The sequence below is a fragment of the Scardinius erythrophthalmus genome, assembly GCF_964197995.2.
Source record: "Scardinius erythrophthalmus genome assembly, chromosome: 6".
Classification (NCBI taxonomy): Eukaryota; Metazoa; Chordata; class Actinopteri; order Cypriniformes; family Leuciscidae; genus Scardinius; species Scardinius erythrophthalmus.
Window position 1 is genome coordinate 3,202,695 of NC_138226.1, and position 19,737 is coordinate 3,222,431.

At 43.8% G+C, this 19,737-nt stretch overlaps 1 protein-coding gene across 1 annotated transcript in view; it reads right to left on the bottom strand.

Moving 5' to 3' along the window:
• LOC308691975 (thioredoxin domain-containing protein 6) overlaps positions 1 to 19,737 on the bottom strand; it is a gene marked incomplete at its 5' end in the record, with an annotated part of 48,836 nt that overhangs the window by 6,845 nt on the left and 22,254 nt on the right. Inside the window, 2 exons of the mRNA XM_081367601.1 lie at positions 118 to 374; positions 4,152 to 4,296. Coding sequence (XP_081223727.1) covers positions 118 to 374; positions 4,152 to 4,296 — 402 coding nt within the window. The remainder of the gene's footprint in view (positions 1 to 117; positions 375 to 4,151; positions 4,297 to 19,737) is intronic.

A 19,737-nucleotide genomic window follows, 5' to 3' on the forward strand; every position in this document is an offset into this window, starting at 1 on the left:
TTGAGAAGTCGACTTTAAACGTTATTCTTAGGTGTGTTTAGTAGAGTTTTATTCCCAGATGAAAAATGTTGATTTTTGTTTCTCAGTACAAACTTGTATCTGCAATGTTTTGGTCACCTAACAGAGGAGAAGCGGCGCCGTCGATGATCACGCTCTCGGTTCCGATATCTCCAAAGATGAACTGAATCTTCTGGTGTGCGTGCTCCATGTTGGAGGATCCGTGGACGGCGTTCTCCAGCATATCTTTAGCAAAGCGCGCTCTCAGAGAATCTGGGGCCGTTTGCCTCGCCTCACCGGGGTCCGTCGGGCCCATGGCTGCCCTCCACTCCTCCACCGCGTTCTCCTTCGTCAGAACCATCAATGTACATGGGCCACTATAGAAAAATTAACCATGTTTTATCTTAATGACACACGTATGGAAGTAAAATAATGTCAAATGTTTCTGAAACAAAAAGCCTGTTGAATTGCACTACTTGAAAAAAAATAGGCATTGCATTAACCATGCTTGCATTTTAATGCATTGTATTTTTAGGGCTTGCATTTTTATGGGCTGAAATTCAACATGGTTGAATATTTAAGCTGTGAATATTTCAATTAAAAACATTTCAAACACATTTTCATTAATAAAAATTCAATAATCCATATTCACCTTTCATATTTCACCTCCAAAATATTCAAACTGTTTAAAAATACAACCTATAATATTCAACAGGCAATTTTCAGTCCATTTTATTTCGCTTTGCAAAATTCGCTTCCACAAATTCAGTGGTTCAAATTCGACAGTAAATTCAACGGAACTGCAGGAAAAGCAATAGATTACCGAGATACTCTCCATCTGCTGTTAGTCGATCTCACCAGCAGGGGGTGCAAAAGCGCGTGTTGTTCTGTTAACTGTCTCTAAAACAGTTAGAGCAAGCCATTCATTCATAAAATGAAAATGAGCTGTGTCAGTATATATGCGGAAAAGATGATAAAGACACAAAAGCTGTGTTTATGTTTCATTCAATAACTTCATTGTTACTTTCCCTGTGTAGCATGTCATCAGCTTTCTCTACATGAACAGGATTATAATCGGTTTCCCTCAATACCTCACACTCGAGGATTCCCCTTCTGTCGGGACAAAACGCTATGGACTAATACAGAGATATAAAAGACCAAGCTCGCACCTTATTGGGGATGTAGGCTATAGGCTACTATATAGGCTCAATGGACTAAGAAAATGAACGTAACGCGCAAAGTTTCATGCTGAGCGTTTCGTGATATACTGTTATAAAATCAACACTTGATCAATACTAACACTTTCTCTTCTCTTCTCTTCTCTTCTCTTCTCTTCTCTTCTCTTCTCTTCTCTTCTCTTCTCTTCTCTCTCTCTCTCTCTCTCTCTCTACAATATATATATATATATATAGTATAGGCTACGCCTACGTGTATTGCATTAGCTTAAACTGGGAAGAGTCATAGCACTTGCATATTGTTGTCCTCCTATTGTTAGTTTAACTGTAAATCGCTTTGGATAAAAGCGTCTGCTAAATAAATGACTAAATGTAGCCTAATAAATGTAAAATTGGCTTGACATTGGACATTCGCACATTTAGGGACCGTCTCAAAAGTTGCATAAAACATTGGCATACACGTTTCTAACTTCAATAGCAAACTTTAATTTATTTGAATAAATATCAAAAATCCAAAGGGTGCGCATTATGCCTGACACCACATGAACACTTTACATTTGGTTTTATGACTGTAAGTCGTTCTATTCAAATGATATTGAAGTTTGAAACGTGTATACCAAAGACGTATACACTTTAGAGACAGTCCCTAAATGTGCGAATGTCAAACGTCAAGCCAACTTTATGCCAGTCTATCACTGGGAAACGCTCAGCATTAAACTTTGCGCGTTATTCTGAGTCAATCTGCTTGCCTGCGAGTTTGGTCTTTTATATCACTGTAATTAGTCCATTAAGCTACGTTAAGCGTTTTATATGTCCAGCTGGTGAATCCTTAAGTATTGAGGGAAACCCTAATAGCTTGCATGCAGCACATCGCCACAATATAAAGTTAAGGCAACTAAACAACCAAGAGAAATATATGTCAACCTCAAAAATGTAATATTGGATCTGTAGGCTATATCCGCATCGGGGAATAACATTATAATCTTGTTCACGGTAGAGAAAGATGCTTGTAGGCTACACAGGGAAAGTAACCGTGAAGACACTGAATTTAACATAAAACCGCCGTCATAATAATCACAAATACACTTACATTGCTGTAAATGAGTTTTATGAATGAATGGCTTGCTCTAACTGTTGCTCTGTCTTCGTCAACAACACGCGCTTTTGCACCCCCTGCTGGTGAGATCGACTAACAGCAGATGGAGAGTATCTCGGTAATCTATTGCTTTTCCTGCAGTTCCGTTGAATTTATTGTCGAATTTGAACCACTGAATTTGTGGAAGCGAATTTTGCAAAGCGAAATAAAATGGACCGAAAATTGCCTGTTGAATATTATAGGTTGTATTTTTAAACAGTTTGAATATTTTGGAAGTGAAATATGAAAGGTGAATATGGATTATTGAATTTTTAATAATGAAAATGTGTTTGAAATGTTTTTAATTGAAATATTCACAGCTTAAATATTCAACCATGTTGAATTTCAGCCCATAAAAATGCAAACCCTAAAAATACAATGCATTAAAATGCAAGCATGGTTAATGCAATGCCTATTTTTTTTCAAGTAGTGCAATTCAACAGGCTTTTTGTTTCAAAAACATTTGACATTATTTTACTTCCATACACACGCTTCACATGACACTTACATTCAGAAATCATTCTAATATGATGATTTGCTGCTCAAGACATATTTCTGATTATTAACAATGTTGAAAACAGCTTAAAGGGTAACTAAAGGGGGCGTGCATCTGAGACGTATCTCTCTGCAGGCAAGGGCGTGGTTAGCTGGTACCCTCTGACGTCAGAGTGTACCACAACTTCCAATAGGAAAATTCAACTGCAGTAGCCACTGTTCAACCTGAAGAGGGCAGCACTCAGACGTTTTTACACCATATTTAGTAAAATTAAATTACTTTAAACACAAATGTCAAAAAACAATACTTGAATCAATGAACAGCACTATTAAAGCCCCAATCTTACAGATCATTAACTAAAAAAAGTTGGTTTAGGGTTTAGTTACCCTTTAAACTGCTTAATATTTTTGCGGAAACTCTCTGGGAATCTTTATTTAATATAAAGTTCAACAGAACAGCATTTATTTGAAATACAAACATTATAAATGTCTAATCTTAATAAGCTCTATGGACAGTTAAAGCGTTAGTTCACCCAAAAATGTAAATTCTGTCAGTAATTACTCTCCCTCATGTTGTTCAACCCCGTAAGACTTTCATTCATCTTCAAAACACAAATTAAGATATTTTTGATGAAATCTGAGAGCTGTCTCACTCCTCCATAGACTTCTAGGTAATCGAGATCTGCCATCCCAGAAAAGTTAGTAAAGACATCGTTAAAATAGTCCAAGTGACTACAGTGGCTCAACCTTAGGTTTATCAAGCGACGAGAATACTTTTAGTGCGGAAAAACAAACAAAAATAACGACTTTATTCTCATAAGTATTCTCATTCATTCGTAGTGTAACAGCGCAGCGCTTCTGGGTTGTACGTCAGAACGGAGGCTCACTATTGGCCGACGCCGGTCATGTGTGTGATGCGTGTGATGTCGGCCAATAGTGAGCCTCCGTTCTGACGTACAACCCAGAAGCGCTGCGCTGTTAGACTCGTGAACTCACTCAGAGAAACACAAAAGAAAAACAAAAGTTGAATAAAGTCGTAATTGTTTTTTTTTTTTTTTGCGCACTGAAAGTATTCTCGTCGCTTGGTCAACCTAAGGTTGAGCCACTGTAGTCACTTGGACTATTTTAACGATGTCTTTACTAACTTTTCTGGGATGGCAGATCTCGATTACCTAGAAGCCTATGGAGGAGTGAGACAGCTCTCAGATTTCATCAGAAATATCTTCATTTGTGTCTGAAGATGAACGAAAGTCTTACGGGGTTGAACAACATGAGGGAGAGTAATTACTGACAGAATTTACATTTTTGGGTGAACTAACCCTTTCAGTGAGGTTTACTGGCAGACTCACCGACACATGTAATCCACCAGCTGGCTGAAGAAGGGTTTGTCCCGGTGCTCTTTATAAAACTCCTCTGCCATCTCTCTGGACAGAACCGTGTCCTTCAGATGGGAAATGGAGAATCCTCTGGCCTGAATCTCCTCCAGGATTTCCTCTGATATGAGCAGAAACAGACCGATTCAACAGTGAGTTATGACATTTACCCTCGTTTCTCATTATTAGTATTCTTACTATTTAATTTCACATACTGCCGTTCATAACTTATAAGTAAGAAGTAAGAAATTAATACTTTTATTCAGCAAGGATGCTTTAGATTAAAGACATTTATAATGTTACAAAGGGTTTGTATTTCAAATAAATGCTGTTCTTTTGAACTGTATATTAAACTAGAATGTACATTTCCTGAAGAAAATGTGAAGTGGTGCTTGCAGTGGCAAAATTCGGCACTCGGTTGCTAGGGTGTTGTACATGATCGCATACGAGCCAACAACCATGTCTGTACGCTGTTGTGGAGCTGAAATATGGCTTCTTTATGTTGCAATATGGTTGCTAGGTGGCTGTAAACGGTTGCTAGGGTGTGAATACAAAGTTACCATGGTGAAATTTACAGACTGTTTCCCAACCAAAACTAAAGAGCCAACCCCCATCTCTATATGATGTTCTGATGCAGAGACATGGGTCTTGATAAACGGTTGCTAGGGTCCTCTGTTTGGTTGCCAGGGAGTGACTTGGCAGATACCAATGATGAAACTGCAAAGGCTTCTTGTCACTCTGAATGATATAAACCAACTCCCATGCCTCTATGACATTCAGAATGGAAGATATCCCTCCTTGGATTTTGGTTGCTAGGGTACTCTGTTTGGTTGCTAGAGAGTGGCTTGGCAGCTGCCAATGATGAAATTCCAAAGGCTTCTTGTCAGTATGAATGATATAAACCAACTCCCATGCCTGTGTGACATTCAGAAAGGAAGATATTCCTCTTTGGAATTTGGTTGCTAGGGTACTCTGTTTGGTTGATATGGAGTTGCTTGGCAGCTGCCAATCATGAAACACCAAAGGCTTCTTGTCAATATGAATGATATAAACCAACTCCCATGCCTCTGTGACAGTCAGAATGGAAGATATCCCTCTCTGGAGTTTGGTTGCTAGGGTCCTCTGTTTGGTTGCTATGGAGTGGCTTGGCAGCTGTTAATGATGAAACTGCATAAGTTTCTTGTCAGTATGAATGAAAATAAACCAACTCCCATCTCTATACGATGTTCTGATGCAGAGATATAGGTCTTGCTAAACGGTTGCTAGGGTACTCTGTTTGGTTGCTAGGGAGTGGCTTGGCAGCTGCCAATGATGAAATTAAAAAGGCTTCTTGTCACTATGAATGATAAAAAACCAACTCCCATGCATCTGTGACATACAGAATGGAAGATATCCCTCTTTGGATTTTTGTTGCTAGGGTACTCTGTTTGGTTGCTAGGGAGTAGCTTGGCAGCTGCCAACCATAAAACTCCAGAGGCTGCTTGTCAGTTTGAATGATATAAACCAACTCCCAGCTCTATACGATGTTCTGATACAGAGAAATTATTTTTGCTAAATGGTTGCTAGGGTACTCTGTTTGGTTGCTAGGGAGTGGCTTGGCAGCTGCCAGTGATGAAACTGCAAAGGCTTCTTGTCACTATGAATGATATAAACCAACTCCCATTTCTTTGTGACATTCAAAATGGAAGATAACCCTCTTTGGATTTTGGTTGCTAGGGTACTCTGTCTGGTTGCTATGGAGTGGCTTGGCAGCTGCCAATAATGAAACTCCAAAGGCTGGTTGTCAGTATGAATGAAACAAACCAACTCCCATGCCTCTGTGACATTCAGAATGGAAGATATCCCTCTTTGCATTTTGGTTGCTAGGGTACTCTGTTTGGTTGCTATGGAGTTGTTTGGCAGCTGCTAATGATGAAACTGTAAAGGCTTATTGTCAGTATGAATGATATAAACCAACTCCCATCTCTATACGATGTTCTGATGCGGAGATATAGGTCTTGCAAAACGGTTGCTAGGGTACTCAAGTTTGGTTGCTATGGAGTGGCTTGGCAGCTGCCAATGATGAAACTGAAAAGGCTTTGTGTCACTATGAATGATATAAACCAACTCCCATTTCTCTGTGACATTCAGAATGGCAGATATCCCTCTTTGCATTTTGGTTGCTAGGGTACTCTGTTTGGTTGCTATGGAGTTGTTTGGCAGCTGCTAATGATGAAACTGTAAAGGCTTATTGTCAGTATGAATGATATAAACCAACTCCCATCTCTATACGATGTTCTGATGCGGAGATATAGGTCTTGCAAAACGGTTGCTAGGGTACTCAAGTTTGGTTGCTATGGAGTGGCTTGGCAGCTGCCAATGACGAAACTGCAAAGCCTTCTTGTCACTATGAATGATATAAACCAACTCCCATGCCTCTGTGACATTCAGAATGGAAGATATCCCTCTTTGAATTTTGGTTGCTAGGGTAATCTGTTTGGTTGCTATGGAGTTGCTTGACAGCTGCCATTGATGAAACTGCAAAGGCTTTTTGTTACTATGAATGATATAAACCAACTTCCATGCCTCTGTGACATTCAGAATAGAAGATATCCCTCTAGGATTTTGGTTGCTAAGGTGCTCGACAATGGTTGCTAGGGAGGGGCTAGGAAGTGTTGAGGTGATTCATGATTGGCCATTTGATGCCCTGAGTGAAACGAGACCACCTTGGTGTTTCTATGATCTACTAGAGCGTTTCTAGACGTTGCTAGGGTGTTCAGGATGGTTGCTAAGGTATTTTTGGTAGTTGCTATTTTGTTACTAGGTGGTTGGTAGTTGTCAAAGATGGTTACTATGGAGTTTTTATAGAGTTATTAAAATCTTTAATAACGAGTGCCTTCAGTACGGCACTCGGCCTGCGGCCTCGTGCCTATGGCTGAATAGGCACAAGCATGGAGCAATATCGCAAGGCCACGAGTGTAATATTGAGTTAAAAAATACAAAAAAATGTAAAAAAAAATTTTTTTTGGTTTAGGGTGGTTGCTAGGGAGCTCTTAGTGGTTGCTAGGGTGCTAAAACTGGTTGCTAGGGTGTGGCTATGAAGATTTTAGGCCATTACTTATTGGCTGCTTGATAATATAAATCCTCTGAGGGAGAGAGAGAGGGAGAGACGCAGGGCTGTCAGGCCCTTTGGAGTGGTGTGTGTGTGAAAACGTCGGTTGGGATTCAAATATTTTTAGAATGCCCAATGTAAAGTCAATGGGGACTTTTTTGGCCGCTTTTTCGTCCGCTGTGCGAACATCGTACACCCGATCGCTTAGAAAAGTCATAGCACACCTCTCCTCAATGAGGCGGTCGATTTGACACTTCACTCAGGGGTCTGTGACAAATGGTGCGGGGCGAGTTTCGCGCCAAACTTTTGTCCGGAATAATAAGAATAATAATAATAACTAGAATGTACATTTCCTGAAGAAAATGTGAAGTGGTGCTTGCAGTGGCAAAACTCTCCACTCGGTTGCTAGAGTGTGGTACATTGATAGCATACGAGCCAACAAACATGTCTGTACGATGTTCTGGTGCTGAGATATAGCTTATTCATGTTGTTCAGGTGGTTGCTAGGGTGTTGCTAGGGTGTTCTGTGTGGTTGCTAGGACTTTGCTAGGGTGTTCTGGGTGGTTGCTATGGTGTTGCTAGGCGGTTGCTATGGTATTCTGGGTGTTGCTAAGGCGTTGCTAGACGGTTGCTAGGGTATTCTGAGTAGTTCCTATGGTGTTGTTAGGCGGTTGCTAGGGTGTTCTGGGTGGTTGCTAGGCAGTTGCTAGGGTATTCTGGGTGGTTGCTATGGTGTTGCTAGGCAGTTGCAAGTGTATTCTGGGTGGTTGCTAGGTGGTTGCTAGGGTATTCTGAGTGGTTGCTATGGTGTTGCTAGGCGGTTGCTAGGGTATTCTGGGTGGTTGCTAGGGCGTTGCTAGGGTGTTCTGGGTGGTTGCTAGGGTATTCTGGGTGGTTGCTAGGGCGTTACTAGGCAGTTTCTAGGGTGTTCTGGGTGGTTGCTAGGCGGTTGCTAGGGGTGTTGCCAGGCAGTTGCTAGGGTGTTCTGGGTGGTTGCTAGGTGGTTGCTAGGCAGTTGCTATGGTATTCTGGGTGGTTGCTAGGGCGTTGCTAAGCAGTTGCTATGATGTTCAGGGTGGTTGCTAGGTCGTTGCTAGGCAGTTGCTAGGGTATTCTGGGTGGTTGCTATGATGTTGCTAGGCGGTTGCTAGGGTATTCTGGGTGGTTGTTAGGACGTTGCTAGGCAGTTGCTAGGGTTTTCTGGGTGGTTTCTACGGTGTTGCTAGGTGGTTGCTAGGGTATTCTGGTGGTTGCTCTGGTGTTGCTAGGCGGTTGCTAGGGTATTCTGGGTAGTTGCTAGGTGGTTGCTAGGGTATTATTGGTGGTTGCTTGGGCGTTGCTAGGCAGTTGCTAGGGTGTTCTGGGTGGTTGCTATGGTGTTGCTAGGCGGTTGCTAGGGTATTCTGGGTGGTTGCTAGGGCGTTGCTAGGCAGTTGCTAGGGTATTCTGGGTGGTTGCTAGGGCGTTGCTAGGGTATTCTAGGTGGTTGCTAGGGCGTTGCTAGGCGGTTGCTAGGCTGATCTGGGTGGTTGCTATGGTGTTGCTAGGCGGTTGCTAGGGTATTCTGGGTGGTTGCTAGGGCGTTGCTAGGCAGTTGCTAGGGTATTCTGGGTGGTTGCTAGGGTGTTGCTAGGTGGTTGCTAGGGTATTCTGGGTGGTTGCTATGGTGTTGCTAGGCGGTTGCTAGGGTATTCTGGGTGGTTGCTAGGCGGTTGCTAGGGTATTCTTGGTGGTTGCTAGGGCGTTGCTAGGGTATTCTGAGTGGTTGCTATGGTGTTGCTAGGCAGTTGCTATGGTATTTTGGGTGGATGCTAGGGCATTGCTAGGCAGTTGCTAGGTTGTTCTGGGTGGTTGCTAGGCAGTTGTTAGGTGTTCTGGGGGGTTGCTAGACAGTTGCTAGGGTGTTCTGGGTGGTTGCTACGGTATTTTGGTGGTTACTAGAGCGTTTCTAGACATTGCTAGGGTGTTCAGGATGGTTGCTAAGGTATTTTTTTTGTTGCTATGGTGTTACTAGGTGGTTGGTAGTTGTCAAAGATGGTTACTACTACTATGGTTACTAAAACTAGAGTTTTTATAGAGTTATTAAAACCTTTAATAACGAGTGCCTTCAGTACGGCACTCGGCCTGCGGCCTCGTGCCTATGGCCGAATAGGCACAAGCATGGAGCAATATCGCAAGGCCACGAGTGTAATATTGCGTTAAAAAGTACAAAAAAAAATAATAATAATTTTTTGGTTTAGGGTGGTTGCTAGGGAGCTCTTAGTGGTTAGTAGGGTGCTGAAACTGGTTGCTAGGGTGTGGCTATGAAGATTTTAGGCCATTACTTATTGGTTGCTTGATAATATAAATCCTCTGAGGGAGAGAGAGAGGGAGAGACGCAGGGGTGTCAGGCCCTTTGGAGTCTGTGTGTGTGAAAACGTCGGTTTGGATTTGAATTTTTTGGAATGCCCAATGTTAAGTCAATGGGACTTTTTTGGCCGCTTTTTCGTCCGCTGTGCGAACATCGTACACCCGATCGCTTAGAAAAGATATAGCACACCTCTCCTAAATGAGCCGGTCGATTTGACACCTCACTCAGGGGTCTGAGACAAACGGTGTGGGGCGAGTTACGCGCCAAACTTTTGTCCAGAATAAGTATGAGCAATAACAATAGTGATGCTTTCAAAAAAGCACCACTAACTAGAATGTACATTTCCTGAAGAAAATGTGAAGTGGTGCTTGCAGTGGCAAAACTCGCCACTGGGCAGATGCTAACACAATTAACATGTTGTGATACCATGATATACCACGTTTTAGCATTATTTACCACGATTTACCATATTTCTAAGATGATTTACTACGATTTACCACATTCCAGCATGATTTACTATGATTAACATGTTGTTAGAATGATGCTAGCATGATTAGCATGTTGTTAATATGATTAGCATGATGCTAGCATGCTTTTAACAAGATGTTAGCATGATTAGCATTTTGCTAGCATGTTTTTAGCTAGATGCTAACAGGATTAGCATGTTGCTAGCATTATGCTAGCTTGAATAACATGTTGTTAACATGATGCTAGCTTGATTAGCATGTTGCTAGCATGATGCTAGCTTGATTAGCATGTTGGTAACATGATGCTAGCATGATTAGCATGATGCTAGCTTGATTAGCATTTTGGTAGCATGATGCTAACATGATTAGCATGTTGCTATCATGCTTTTAACAAGATGTTAGCATGATTAGCATTTTGCTAGCATGATGCTAGCTTGATTAGCATGTTGGTAGCATAATGCTAGCATGATTAGCATGTTGCTAGCATGATGCTAACATGATTAGCATGTTGCTAGCATGATGCTAGCTTGATTAGCATGTTGCTAGCATGATGCTAGCTTGATTAGCATGTTGCTAGCATGATGCTAACTTGATTAGCATGTTGCTAGCATGATGTTAGCATGATTAGCATTTTGCTAGCATGTTTTTAGCTAGATGCTAACAGGATTAGCATGTTGCTAGCATGATGCTAGCTTGATTAGCATGTTGCTAGCATGATTAGCATGTTGCTAACATGATGCTAGCTTGATTAGCATGTTGCTAGCATGATGCTAGCTTGATTAGCATGTTGCCAGCATGTTTTTAGCAAGATGCTGTTGCCAGGTGGTTGCTAGGGTGTTCTGGGTGGTTGCTATGGTGTTGCTAGGCAGTTGCTAAGGTGTTCTGGGTGGTTGCTAGGCAGTTGCTAGGGTATTCTTGGTGGTTGCTAGGGCGTTGCTAGGTGGTTGCTAGGGTGTTCTGGGTGGTTGCTATGGTGTTGCTAGGCAGTTGCTATGGTATTCTGGGTGGATACTAGGGCATTGCTAGGCAGTTGCTAGGGTGTTCTGGTTGGTTGCTAGGTGTTCTGGGTGGTTGCTAGGCAGTTGCTAGGTGTTCTAGGTGGTTGCTAGGGTGTTCTGGGTGCTTGCTAGAGTTTTTTGTGGTTACTAGAGCATTTCTAGACGTTGCTAGGGTGTTCAGGGTGGTTGCTAAGGTGTTTTTGTTAGTTGCTATGGTGTTACTAGGTGGTTGGTAGTTGTCAAATATGGTTACTATGGAGTTTTTATAGAGTTCTTAAAATCTTTAATAACGAGTGCCTTCTGTACGGCACTCGGCCTGCGGCCTCGTGCCTATGGCCGAATAGGCACAAGCATGGAGCAATATCGCAAGGCCACGAGAGTAAAATTGCTTTAAAAAATAAAAAAAATAAAAAAAAATGTTTTTTTTTGGTTTAGGGTGGTTGCTAGGGAGCTCTTAGTGGTTGCTAGGGTGCTGAAACTGGTTGCTAGGGTGTGGCTATGAAGATTTTAGGCCATTACTTATTGGCTGCTTGATAATATAAATCCTCTGAGGGAGAGAGAGAGGGAGAGATGCAGGGGTGTCAGGCCCTTTGGAGTCTGTGTGTGTGAAAACGTCGGTTGGGATTCAAATATTTTTAGAACTCCCAATGTAAAGTCAATGGGACTTTTTTGGCCGCTTTTTCGTCCGCTGTGCGAACATCGTACACCCGATCGCTTAGAAAAGTCATAGCACACCTCTCCTCAATGAGCCGCTCGATTTGACGTCTCACTCAGGGGTCTGTGACAAACGGTGCGGGGCGCATTACGCGCCGAACTTTTGTCCGGAATAATAAGAATAAGAATAATAACTAGAATGTACATTTCCTGAAGAAAATGTGAAATGGTGCTTGCAGTGGCAAAACTCGCCACTCGGTTGCTAGAGTGTGGTACATGATTGCATACGAGCCAACAAACATGTCTGTACGATGTTCTGCTGCTGAGATATGGCTTATTTGTGTTGTTCAGGTGGTTGCTAGGGTGTTCTGGGTGGTTGCTAGGCAGTTGCTAGGGTATTCTGGGTGGTTGCTAGGGTGTTGCTAGGCAGTTGCTAGGGTATTCTGGGTGGTTGCTAGGGCATTGCTAGGCAGTTGCTAGGGTATTCTGGGTGGTTGCTAGGCGGTTGCTAGGGTGTTCTGGGTGGTTGCTAGGGTGTTGCTAGGGTGTTCTGGGTGGTTGCTATGGTGTTGCTAGGCGGTTGCTAGGGTATTCTGGGTGGTTGCTAGGGCGTTGCTAGGCGGTTGCTAGGGTGTACTGGGTAGTTGCTATGGTGTTGCTAGGCGGTTGCTAGGGTATTCTAGGTGGTTGCTAGGGCGTTGCTAGGCAGTTGCTAGGGTGTTCTGGTGGTTGCTAGGCGGTTGCTAGGGTATTCTGGGTGGTTGCTAGGGTGTTGCTAGGCAGTTGCTAGGGTGTGGGTGGTTGCTAGGGCGTTGCTAGGGTATTCTGGGTGGTTGCTAGGGTGTTGCTAGGCAGTTGCTAGGGTGTGCTGGGTGGTTGCTAGGGTATTCTGGGTGGTTGCTAGGGCGTTGCTAGGCAGTTGCTAGGGTATTCTGGGTGGTTGCTAGGCGGTTGCTAGGGTATTCTTGGTGGTTGCTAGGGCGTTACTAGGCAGTTGCTAGGCTGTTCTGTGTGGTTGCTATGGTGTTGCTAGGCGGTTGCTAGGGTATTCTAGGTGGTTGCTAGGCAGTTGCTAGGGTGTTCTGGTGGTTGCTAGGCGGTTGCTAGGGTATTCTGGGTGGTTGCTAGGGTGTTGCTAGGCAGTTGCTAGGGTGTTCTGGGTGGTTGCTAGGGCGTTGCTAGGCAGTTGCTATGGTATTCTGGGTGGTTGCTAGGGCGTTGCTAGGCAGTTGCTAGGTTGTGCTGGGTGGTTGCTAGGGTATTCTGGGTGGTTGCTAGGGCGTTGCTAGGCGGTTGCTAGGGTATTCTGGGTGGTTGCTAGGGCGTTACTAGGCAGTTGCTAGGGTGTTCTGGGTGGTTGCTATGGTGTTGCTAGGCGGTTGCTATGGTGTTGCTAGGCGGTTGCTAGGGTATTCTGGGTGGTTGCTAGGGCGTTGCTAGGCAGTTGCTAGGGTGTTCTGGGTGGTTGCTAGGCGGTTGCTAGGGTATTCTGGGTGGTTGCTAGGGCGTTGCTAGGCAGTTGCTAGGGTGTTCTGGGTGGTTGCTAGGCGGTTGCTAGGGTGTTCTGGGTGGTTGCTAGGCAGTTGCTAGGCCGTTGCTAGGTGGTTGCTAGGGTGTTCTGGGTGGTTGCTATGGTGTTGCTAGGCGGTTGCTAGGGTATTCTGGGTGGTTGCTATGGCGTTGCTAGGCAGTTGCTAGGGTGTTCAGTGTGGTTGCTATGGTGTTGCTAGGTGGTTGGTAGGGTATTTTGGGTGGTTGCTAGGCAGTTGCTAGGGTGTTCAGGGCGGTTGCTAAGGTGTTACTAAGTTGTTGGTAGTTGTCACAGATGATTACTATTGGAGTTCTTAGCATTTTCTTGGCATGATTTAGCACTTACCTAATCGCTATTAGCATGTAGCTATTCACAGCTAGCATGTGTAACATGTTGGAATTCCTCTTTGCTAGCATGAGTCAAAAGAGCCAACCCCCATCTCTATACGATGTTCTGATGCAGAGAAATAGGTCTTGCAAAATGGTTGCTAGGGTACTCTTTTTGGTTGCTAGGGAGTGGCTTGGCAGCTGCCAATCATGAAACTCCATAGGCTGCTTGTCAGTGTGAATGATATAAACCAACTCCCATTCCTCTGTGACATTCAGAATGAAAGATATCCTCTATGGATTTTGGTTGCTAAGGTGCTCGACAATGGTTGCTATGGCGGGGCTAGCAAGTGTTGTGGTGTCTCATGAATGGCTGTGTGCTGCCCTGAGTCAAATTTGTCTTAACCCCATCTCTTTATGATGTTCTGATGCAGAGATATAGGTCTTGCAAAATGGTTGCTAGGGTGCTCTGTTTGGTTGCTAGGGAGTGGCTTGGCAGCTGCCAATCATAAAACTCCAAAGGCTGCTTGTCAGTATGAATGATTTAAACCAACTCCCATGCCTCTGTGGCATTCAGAATGGAAGATATCCCTCTATGGTTTTGGTTGCTAAGCTGCTCGACAATGGTTGCTAGGGAGGGGATAGGAAGTGTTGAGGTGATTCATGATTGGCTGTTTGCTGCCCCGAGTCAAATGAGACCACCCCCATGTTTCTATGACAATTCAGTCCAGAGATATCCCTGTGATCTCTTTCAATGGAAGTCTATGGGACTTGTTGCTAAGGTGCTCTAAATGGTTGCTAGGGCGTGGCTTGATAGCTTCACAATGATCCTTAGAGACTGACTGGTCGTCTGAGTAAAATGAGCCCGCCCCCTTGTCTTTCTGACACTGTGATCCAGAGCTACGTTCAATACAAAATCCCAATGCAATGTGTAGGACGGCCCATTTCATGGGCCGTCCTACACCATTGTAAGTCAATGGGAAACTTTGGGACGCTCCTGCCCCCCAGGGGTGCAACTTTTACCCCATTGTGAGGTATGTTCTTACAGAGCCTGTCAGCCTCTTCAAATGTGGCAAATCACACGTTTCTCCGAAATCCTCGCTCCGAGCTACGAGTGCTCAAAGTTCGTCCCAATGTTAAGTCATTGGGACTTTTTGGGACGCTTTTTCACCCCTGGGGCGAACACCGCCCCCCCGATCGCTTATAAAAGTCATAGCACACCTCTCCTCAATGAGCCGGTCGATTTGACACCTCACTCAGGGGTCTGTGACAAACGGTGCGGGGCGAGTTACGCGCCAAACTTTTGTCCGGAATAATAAGAAGTAGAAGAATAATAATAAGTATGCAAGAGAACACTAATGATGCCTTGCTTTCAGCAAGCACCATTAACTAGAATGTACATTTCCTGAAGAAAATGTGAAGTGGTGCTTGCAGTGGCAAAACTCACCAATCGGTTGCTGGGTGGCTCTAAATGGTTGCTAGGGTGTGAATACACAGTTACCATGGTGATATTTACAGACTGTTTTACAACTGAAACTAATGAGCCAACCCCCATCTCTATACAATATTCTGATGCAGAGATGTAGGTCTTGTAAAATGGTTGCTAGGGTACTCTGTTTGGTTGCTATGGAGTTGCTTGGCAGCTGCTAATGATGAAACTGCAAAGGCTTCTTGTCAGTATGAATGATATAAACCAACTCCCATCTCTATACGATGTTCTGATGCAGAGATATACGTTTTGATAAATGGTTGCTAGGGTACGCTATTTGGTTGCTAGCGAGTGGCTTGTCAGCTGCCAATCATGAAACTCCAAAGGCTTCTTGTCACTATGAATGATATAAACCAACTCCCATGCCTCTGTGACATTCAGAATGGAAGATATGCCTCTTTGGATTTTGGTTGCTAGGGTACTCTGTTTGGTTGCTAGGGAGTGGCTTGTCAGCTGTCAATGGTGAAATTCCAAAGGCTTCTTGTCAGTATGAATTATATAATCCAACTCCCATGCCTCTGTGACATTCAGAATGGAAGATATCCCACTTTGGATATTGGTTGCTAGGGTACTCTCTTTGGTTGCTAGGGAGTGGCTTGGCAGCTGCCAATCATGAAACTCCAAAGGCTTCTTGTCAATATTGAATTATATAAACCTTCCCCCATCTCTATACGATGCTCTGATACAGAGATATAGGTCTTGCTAAATAGTTGCTAGGGTACTCTGTTTGGTTGCTATGGAGTGGCTTGGCAGCTGCTAATGATGAACTCCAAAGGCTGCTTTTCAGTATGAATGACATAAACAAACTCCCATGCCTCTGTGACATTCAGAATGGAAGATATCCCTCTTTGAATTTTGGTTGCTAGGGTAATCTGTTTGGTTGCTATGGAGTTGCTTGACAGCTGCCATCGATGAAACTGCAAAGGCTTTTTGTTACTATGAATGATATAAACCAACTTCCATGCCTCTGTGACATTCAGAATAGAAGATATCCCTCTAGGATTTTGGTTGCTAAGGTGCTCGACAATGGTTGCTAGGGAGGGGCTAGGAAGTGTTGAGGTGATTCATGATTGGCCATTTGATGCCCTGAGTGAAACGAGACCACCTTGGTGTTTCTATGATCTACTAGAGCGTTTCTAGACGTTGCTAGGGTGTTCAGGATGGTTGCTAAGGTATTTTTGGTAGTTGCTATTTTGTTACTAGGTGGTTGGTAGTTGTCAAAGATGGTTACTATGGAGTTTTTATAGAGTTATTAAAATCTTTAATAACGAGTGCCTTCAGTACGACACTCGGCCTGCGGCCTCGTGCCTATGGCTGAATAGGCACAAGCATGGAGCAATATCGCAAGGCCACGAGTGTAATATTGCGTTAAAAAATACAAAAAAATGTAAAAAAAAATTTTTTTTGGTTTAGGGTGGTTGCTAGGGAGCTCTTAGTGGTTGCTAGGGTGCTGAAACTGGTTTCTAGGGTGTGGCTATGAAGATTTTAGGCCATTACTTATTGGCTGCTTGATAATATAAATCCTCTGAGGGAGAGAGAGAGGGAGAGATGCAGGGGTGTCAGGCCCTTTGGAGTCTGTGTGTGTGAAAATGGCAGTTGGGATTCAAATATTTTTAGAACTCCCAATGTTAAGTCAATGGGGACTTTTTTGGCCGCTTTTTCGTCCGCTGTGCGAACATCGTACACCCGATCGCTTAGAAAAGTCATAGCACACCTCTCCTCAATGAGCCGGTCGATTTGACACTTCACTCAGGGGTCTGTGACAAATGGTGCGGGGCGAGTTTCGCGCCAAACTTTTGTCCGGAATAATAAGAATAATAACTAGAATGTACATTTCCTGAAGAAAATGTGAAGTGGTGCTTGCAGTGGCAAAACTCTCCACTTGGTTGCTAGGGTGTTGTACATGATTGCATTCGAGCCAACAACCATGTCTGTACAATGTTGTGGAGCTGAAATATGGCTTCTATATGTTGCAATATGGTTGCTAGGTGGCTCTAAACGGTTGCTAGGGTGTGAAATCAGTTACCATGGTGATAGTTACAGACAGTTTCCCAACCAAAACAAAAGAGCCAACCCCCATCTCTATGTGATGTTCTGATGCAGAGACATGGGTCATGATAAACGGTTGCTAGGGTCCTCTGTTTGGTTGCCAGGGAGTGACTTGGCAGGTGCCAATGATGAAACTCCAAAGGCTGATTGTCAGTATAAATGATTTAAACCAACTCCCATGCCTCTGTGACATTCAGAATGGAAGATATCCCTCTTTGGAATTTGGTTGCTAGGGTCCTCTGTTTGGTTGCAAGGGAGTGACTTGGCAGGTGCCAATCATAAAACTCCAAAGGCTGCTTGTCATTATGAATGATATAAACCAACTCCCATGCCTGTGTGACTTTCAGAATGGAAGATATCCCTCTTTGGATTTTGGTTACTAGGGTACTCTGTTTGGTTGCTATGGAGTTACTTGGCAGCTGCCAATGATGAAATTCCAAAGGTTTCTTGTCAGTATGAATGATATAAACCAACTCCCATGCCTCTGTGACATTCAGAATGGAAGAGATCCCTGTTTGGATTTTGGTTGCTAGGGTACTCTGTTTGGTTGTTATGGAGTTGCTTGGCAGCTGCCAATCATGAAACACCAAAGGCTTCTTGTCAGTATGAATGACATAAACCAACTCCCATGCCTCTGTGACATTCAGAATGGAAGATATCCCTCTTTGAATTTTGGTTGCTAGGGTAATCTGTTTGGTTGCTATGGAGTTGCTTGACAGCTGCCATTGATGAAACTGCAACGGCTTTTTGTTACTATGAAGGATATAAACCAACTCCCATGCCTCTGTGACATTCAGACTGGAAGATATCCCTCTTTGGATTTTGGTTGCTAGGGTACTATGATTGGTTGCTAGGGAGTGGCTTGGCAGCTGCCAATCATGAAACTCCAAAGGCTTCTTGTCAATATTGAATTATATAAACCTTCCCCCATCTCTATACGATGCTCTGATACAGAGATATAGGTCTTGCTAAATAGTTGCTAGGGTACTCTGTTTGGTTGCTATGGAGTGGCTTGGCAGCTGCTAATGATGAACTCCAAAGGCTGCTTTTCAGTATGAATGACATAAACAAACTCCCATGCCTCTGTGACATTCAGAATGGAAGATATCCCTCTTTGAATTTTGGTTGCTAGGGTAATCTGTTTGGTTGCTATGGAGTTGCTTGACAGCTGCCATCGATGAAACTGCAAAGGCTTTTTGTTACTATGAATGATATAAACCAACTTCCATGCCTCTGTGACATTCAGAATAGAAGATATCCCTCTAGGATTTTGGTTGCTAAGGTGCTCGACAATGGTTGCTAGGGAGGGGCTAGGAAGTGTTGAGGTGATTCATGATTGGCCATTTGATGCCCTGAGTGAAACGAGACCACCTTGGTGTTTCTATGATCTACTAGAGCGTTTCTAGACGTTGCTAGGGTGTTCAGGATGGTTGCTAAGGTATTTTTGGTAGTTGCTATTTTGTTACTAGGTGGTTGGTAGTTGTCAAAGATGGTTACTATGGAGTTTTTATAGAGTTATTAAAATCTTTAATAACGAGTGCCTTCAGTACGGCACTCGGCCTGCGGCCTCGTGCCTATTGCTGAATAGGCACAAGCATGGAGCAATATCGCAAGGCCACGAGTGTAATATTGCGCTAAAAAATACAAAAAAATGTACAAAAAATTTTTTTTTGGTTTAGGGTGGTTGCTAGGGAGCTCTTAGTGGTTGCTAGGGTGCTAAAACTGGTTGCTAGGGTGTGGCTATGAAGATTTAAGGAAATTACTTATTGGCTGCTTGATAATATAAATCCTCTGAGGGAGAGAGAGAGGGAGAGACGCAGGGCTGTCAGGCCCTTTGGAGTGGTGTGTGTGTGAAAACGTCGGTTGGGATTCAAATATTTTTAGAATGCCCAATGTAAAGTCAATGGGGACTTTTTTGGCCGCTTTTTCGTCCGCTGTGCGAACATCGTACACCCGATCGCTTAGAAAAGTCATAGCACACCTCTCCTCAATGAGGCGGTCGATTTGACACTTCACTCAGGGGTCTGTGACAAACGGTGCGGGGCGAGTTTCGCGCCAAACTTTGTCCAGAATAATAATAATAAGAACTAGAATGTACATTTCCTGAAGAAAATGTGAAATGGTGCTTGCAGTGGCAAAACTCGCCACTCGGTTGCTAGAGTGTGGTACATGATTGCATACGAGCCAACAAACATGTCTGTACGATGTTCTGCTGCTGAGATATGGCTTATTTGTGTTGTTCAGGTGGTTGCTAGGGTGTTCTGGGTGGTTGCTAGGCAGTTGCTAGGGTATTCTGGGTGGTTGCTAGGGTGTTGCTAGGCAGTTGCTAGGGTATTCTGGGTGGTTGCTAGGGCATTGCTAGGCAGTTGCTAGGGTATTCTGGGTGGTTGCTAGGCGGTTGCTAGGGTGTTCTGGGTGGTTGCTAGGGTGTTGCTAGGGTGTTCTGGGTGGTTGCTATGGTGTTGCTAGGCGGTTGCTAGGGTATTCTGGGTGGTTGCTAGGGCGTTGCTAGGCGGTTGCTAGGGTGTACTGGGTAGTTGCTATGGTGTTGCTAGGCGGTTGCTAGGGTATTCTAGGTGGTTGCTAGGGCGTTGCTAGGCAGTTGCTA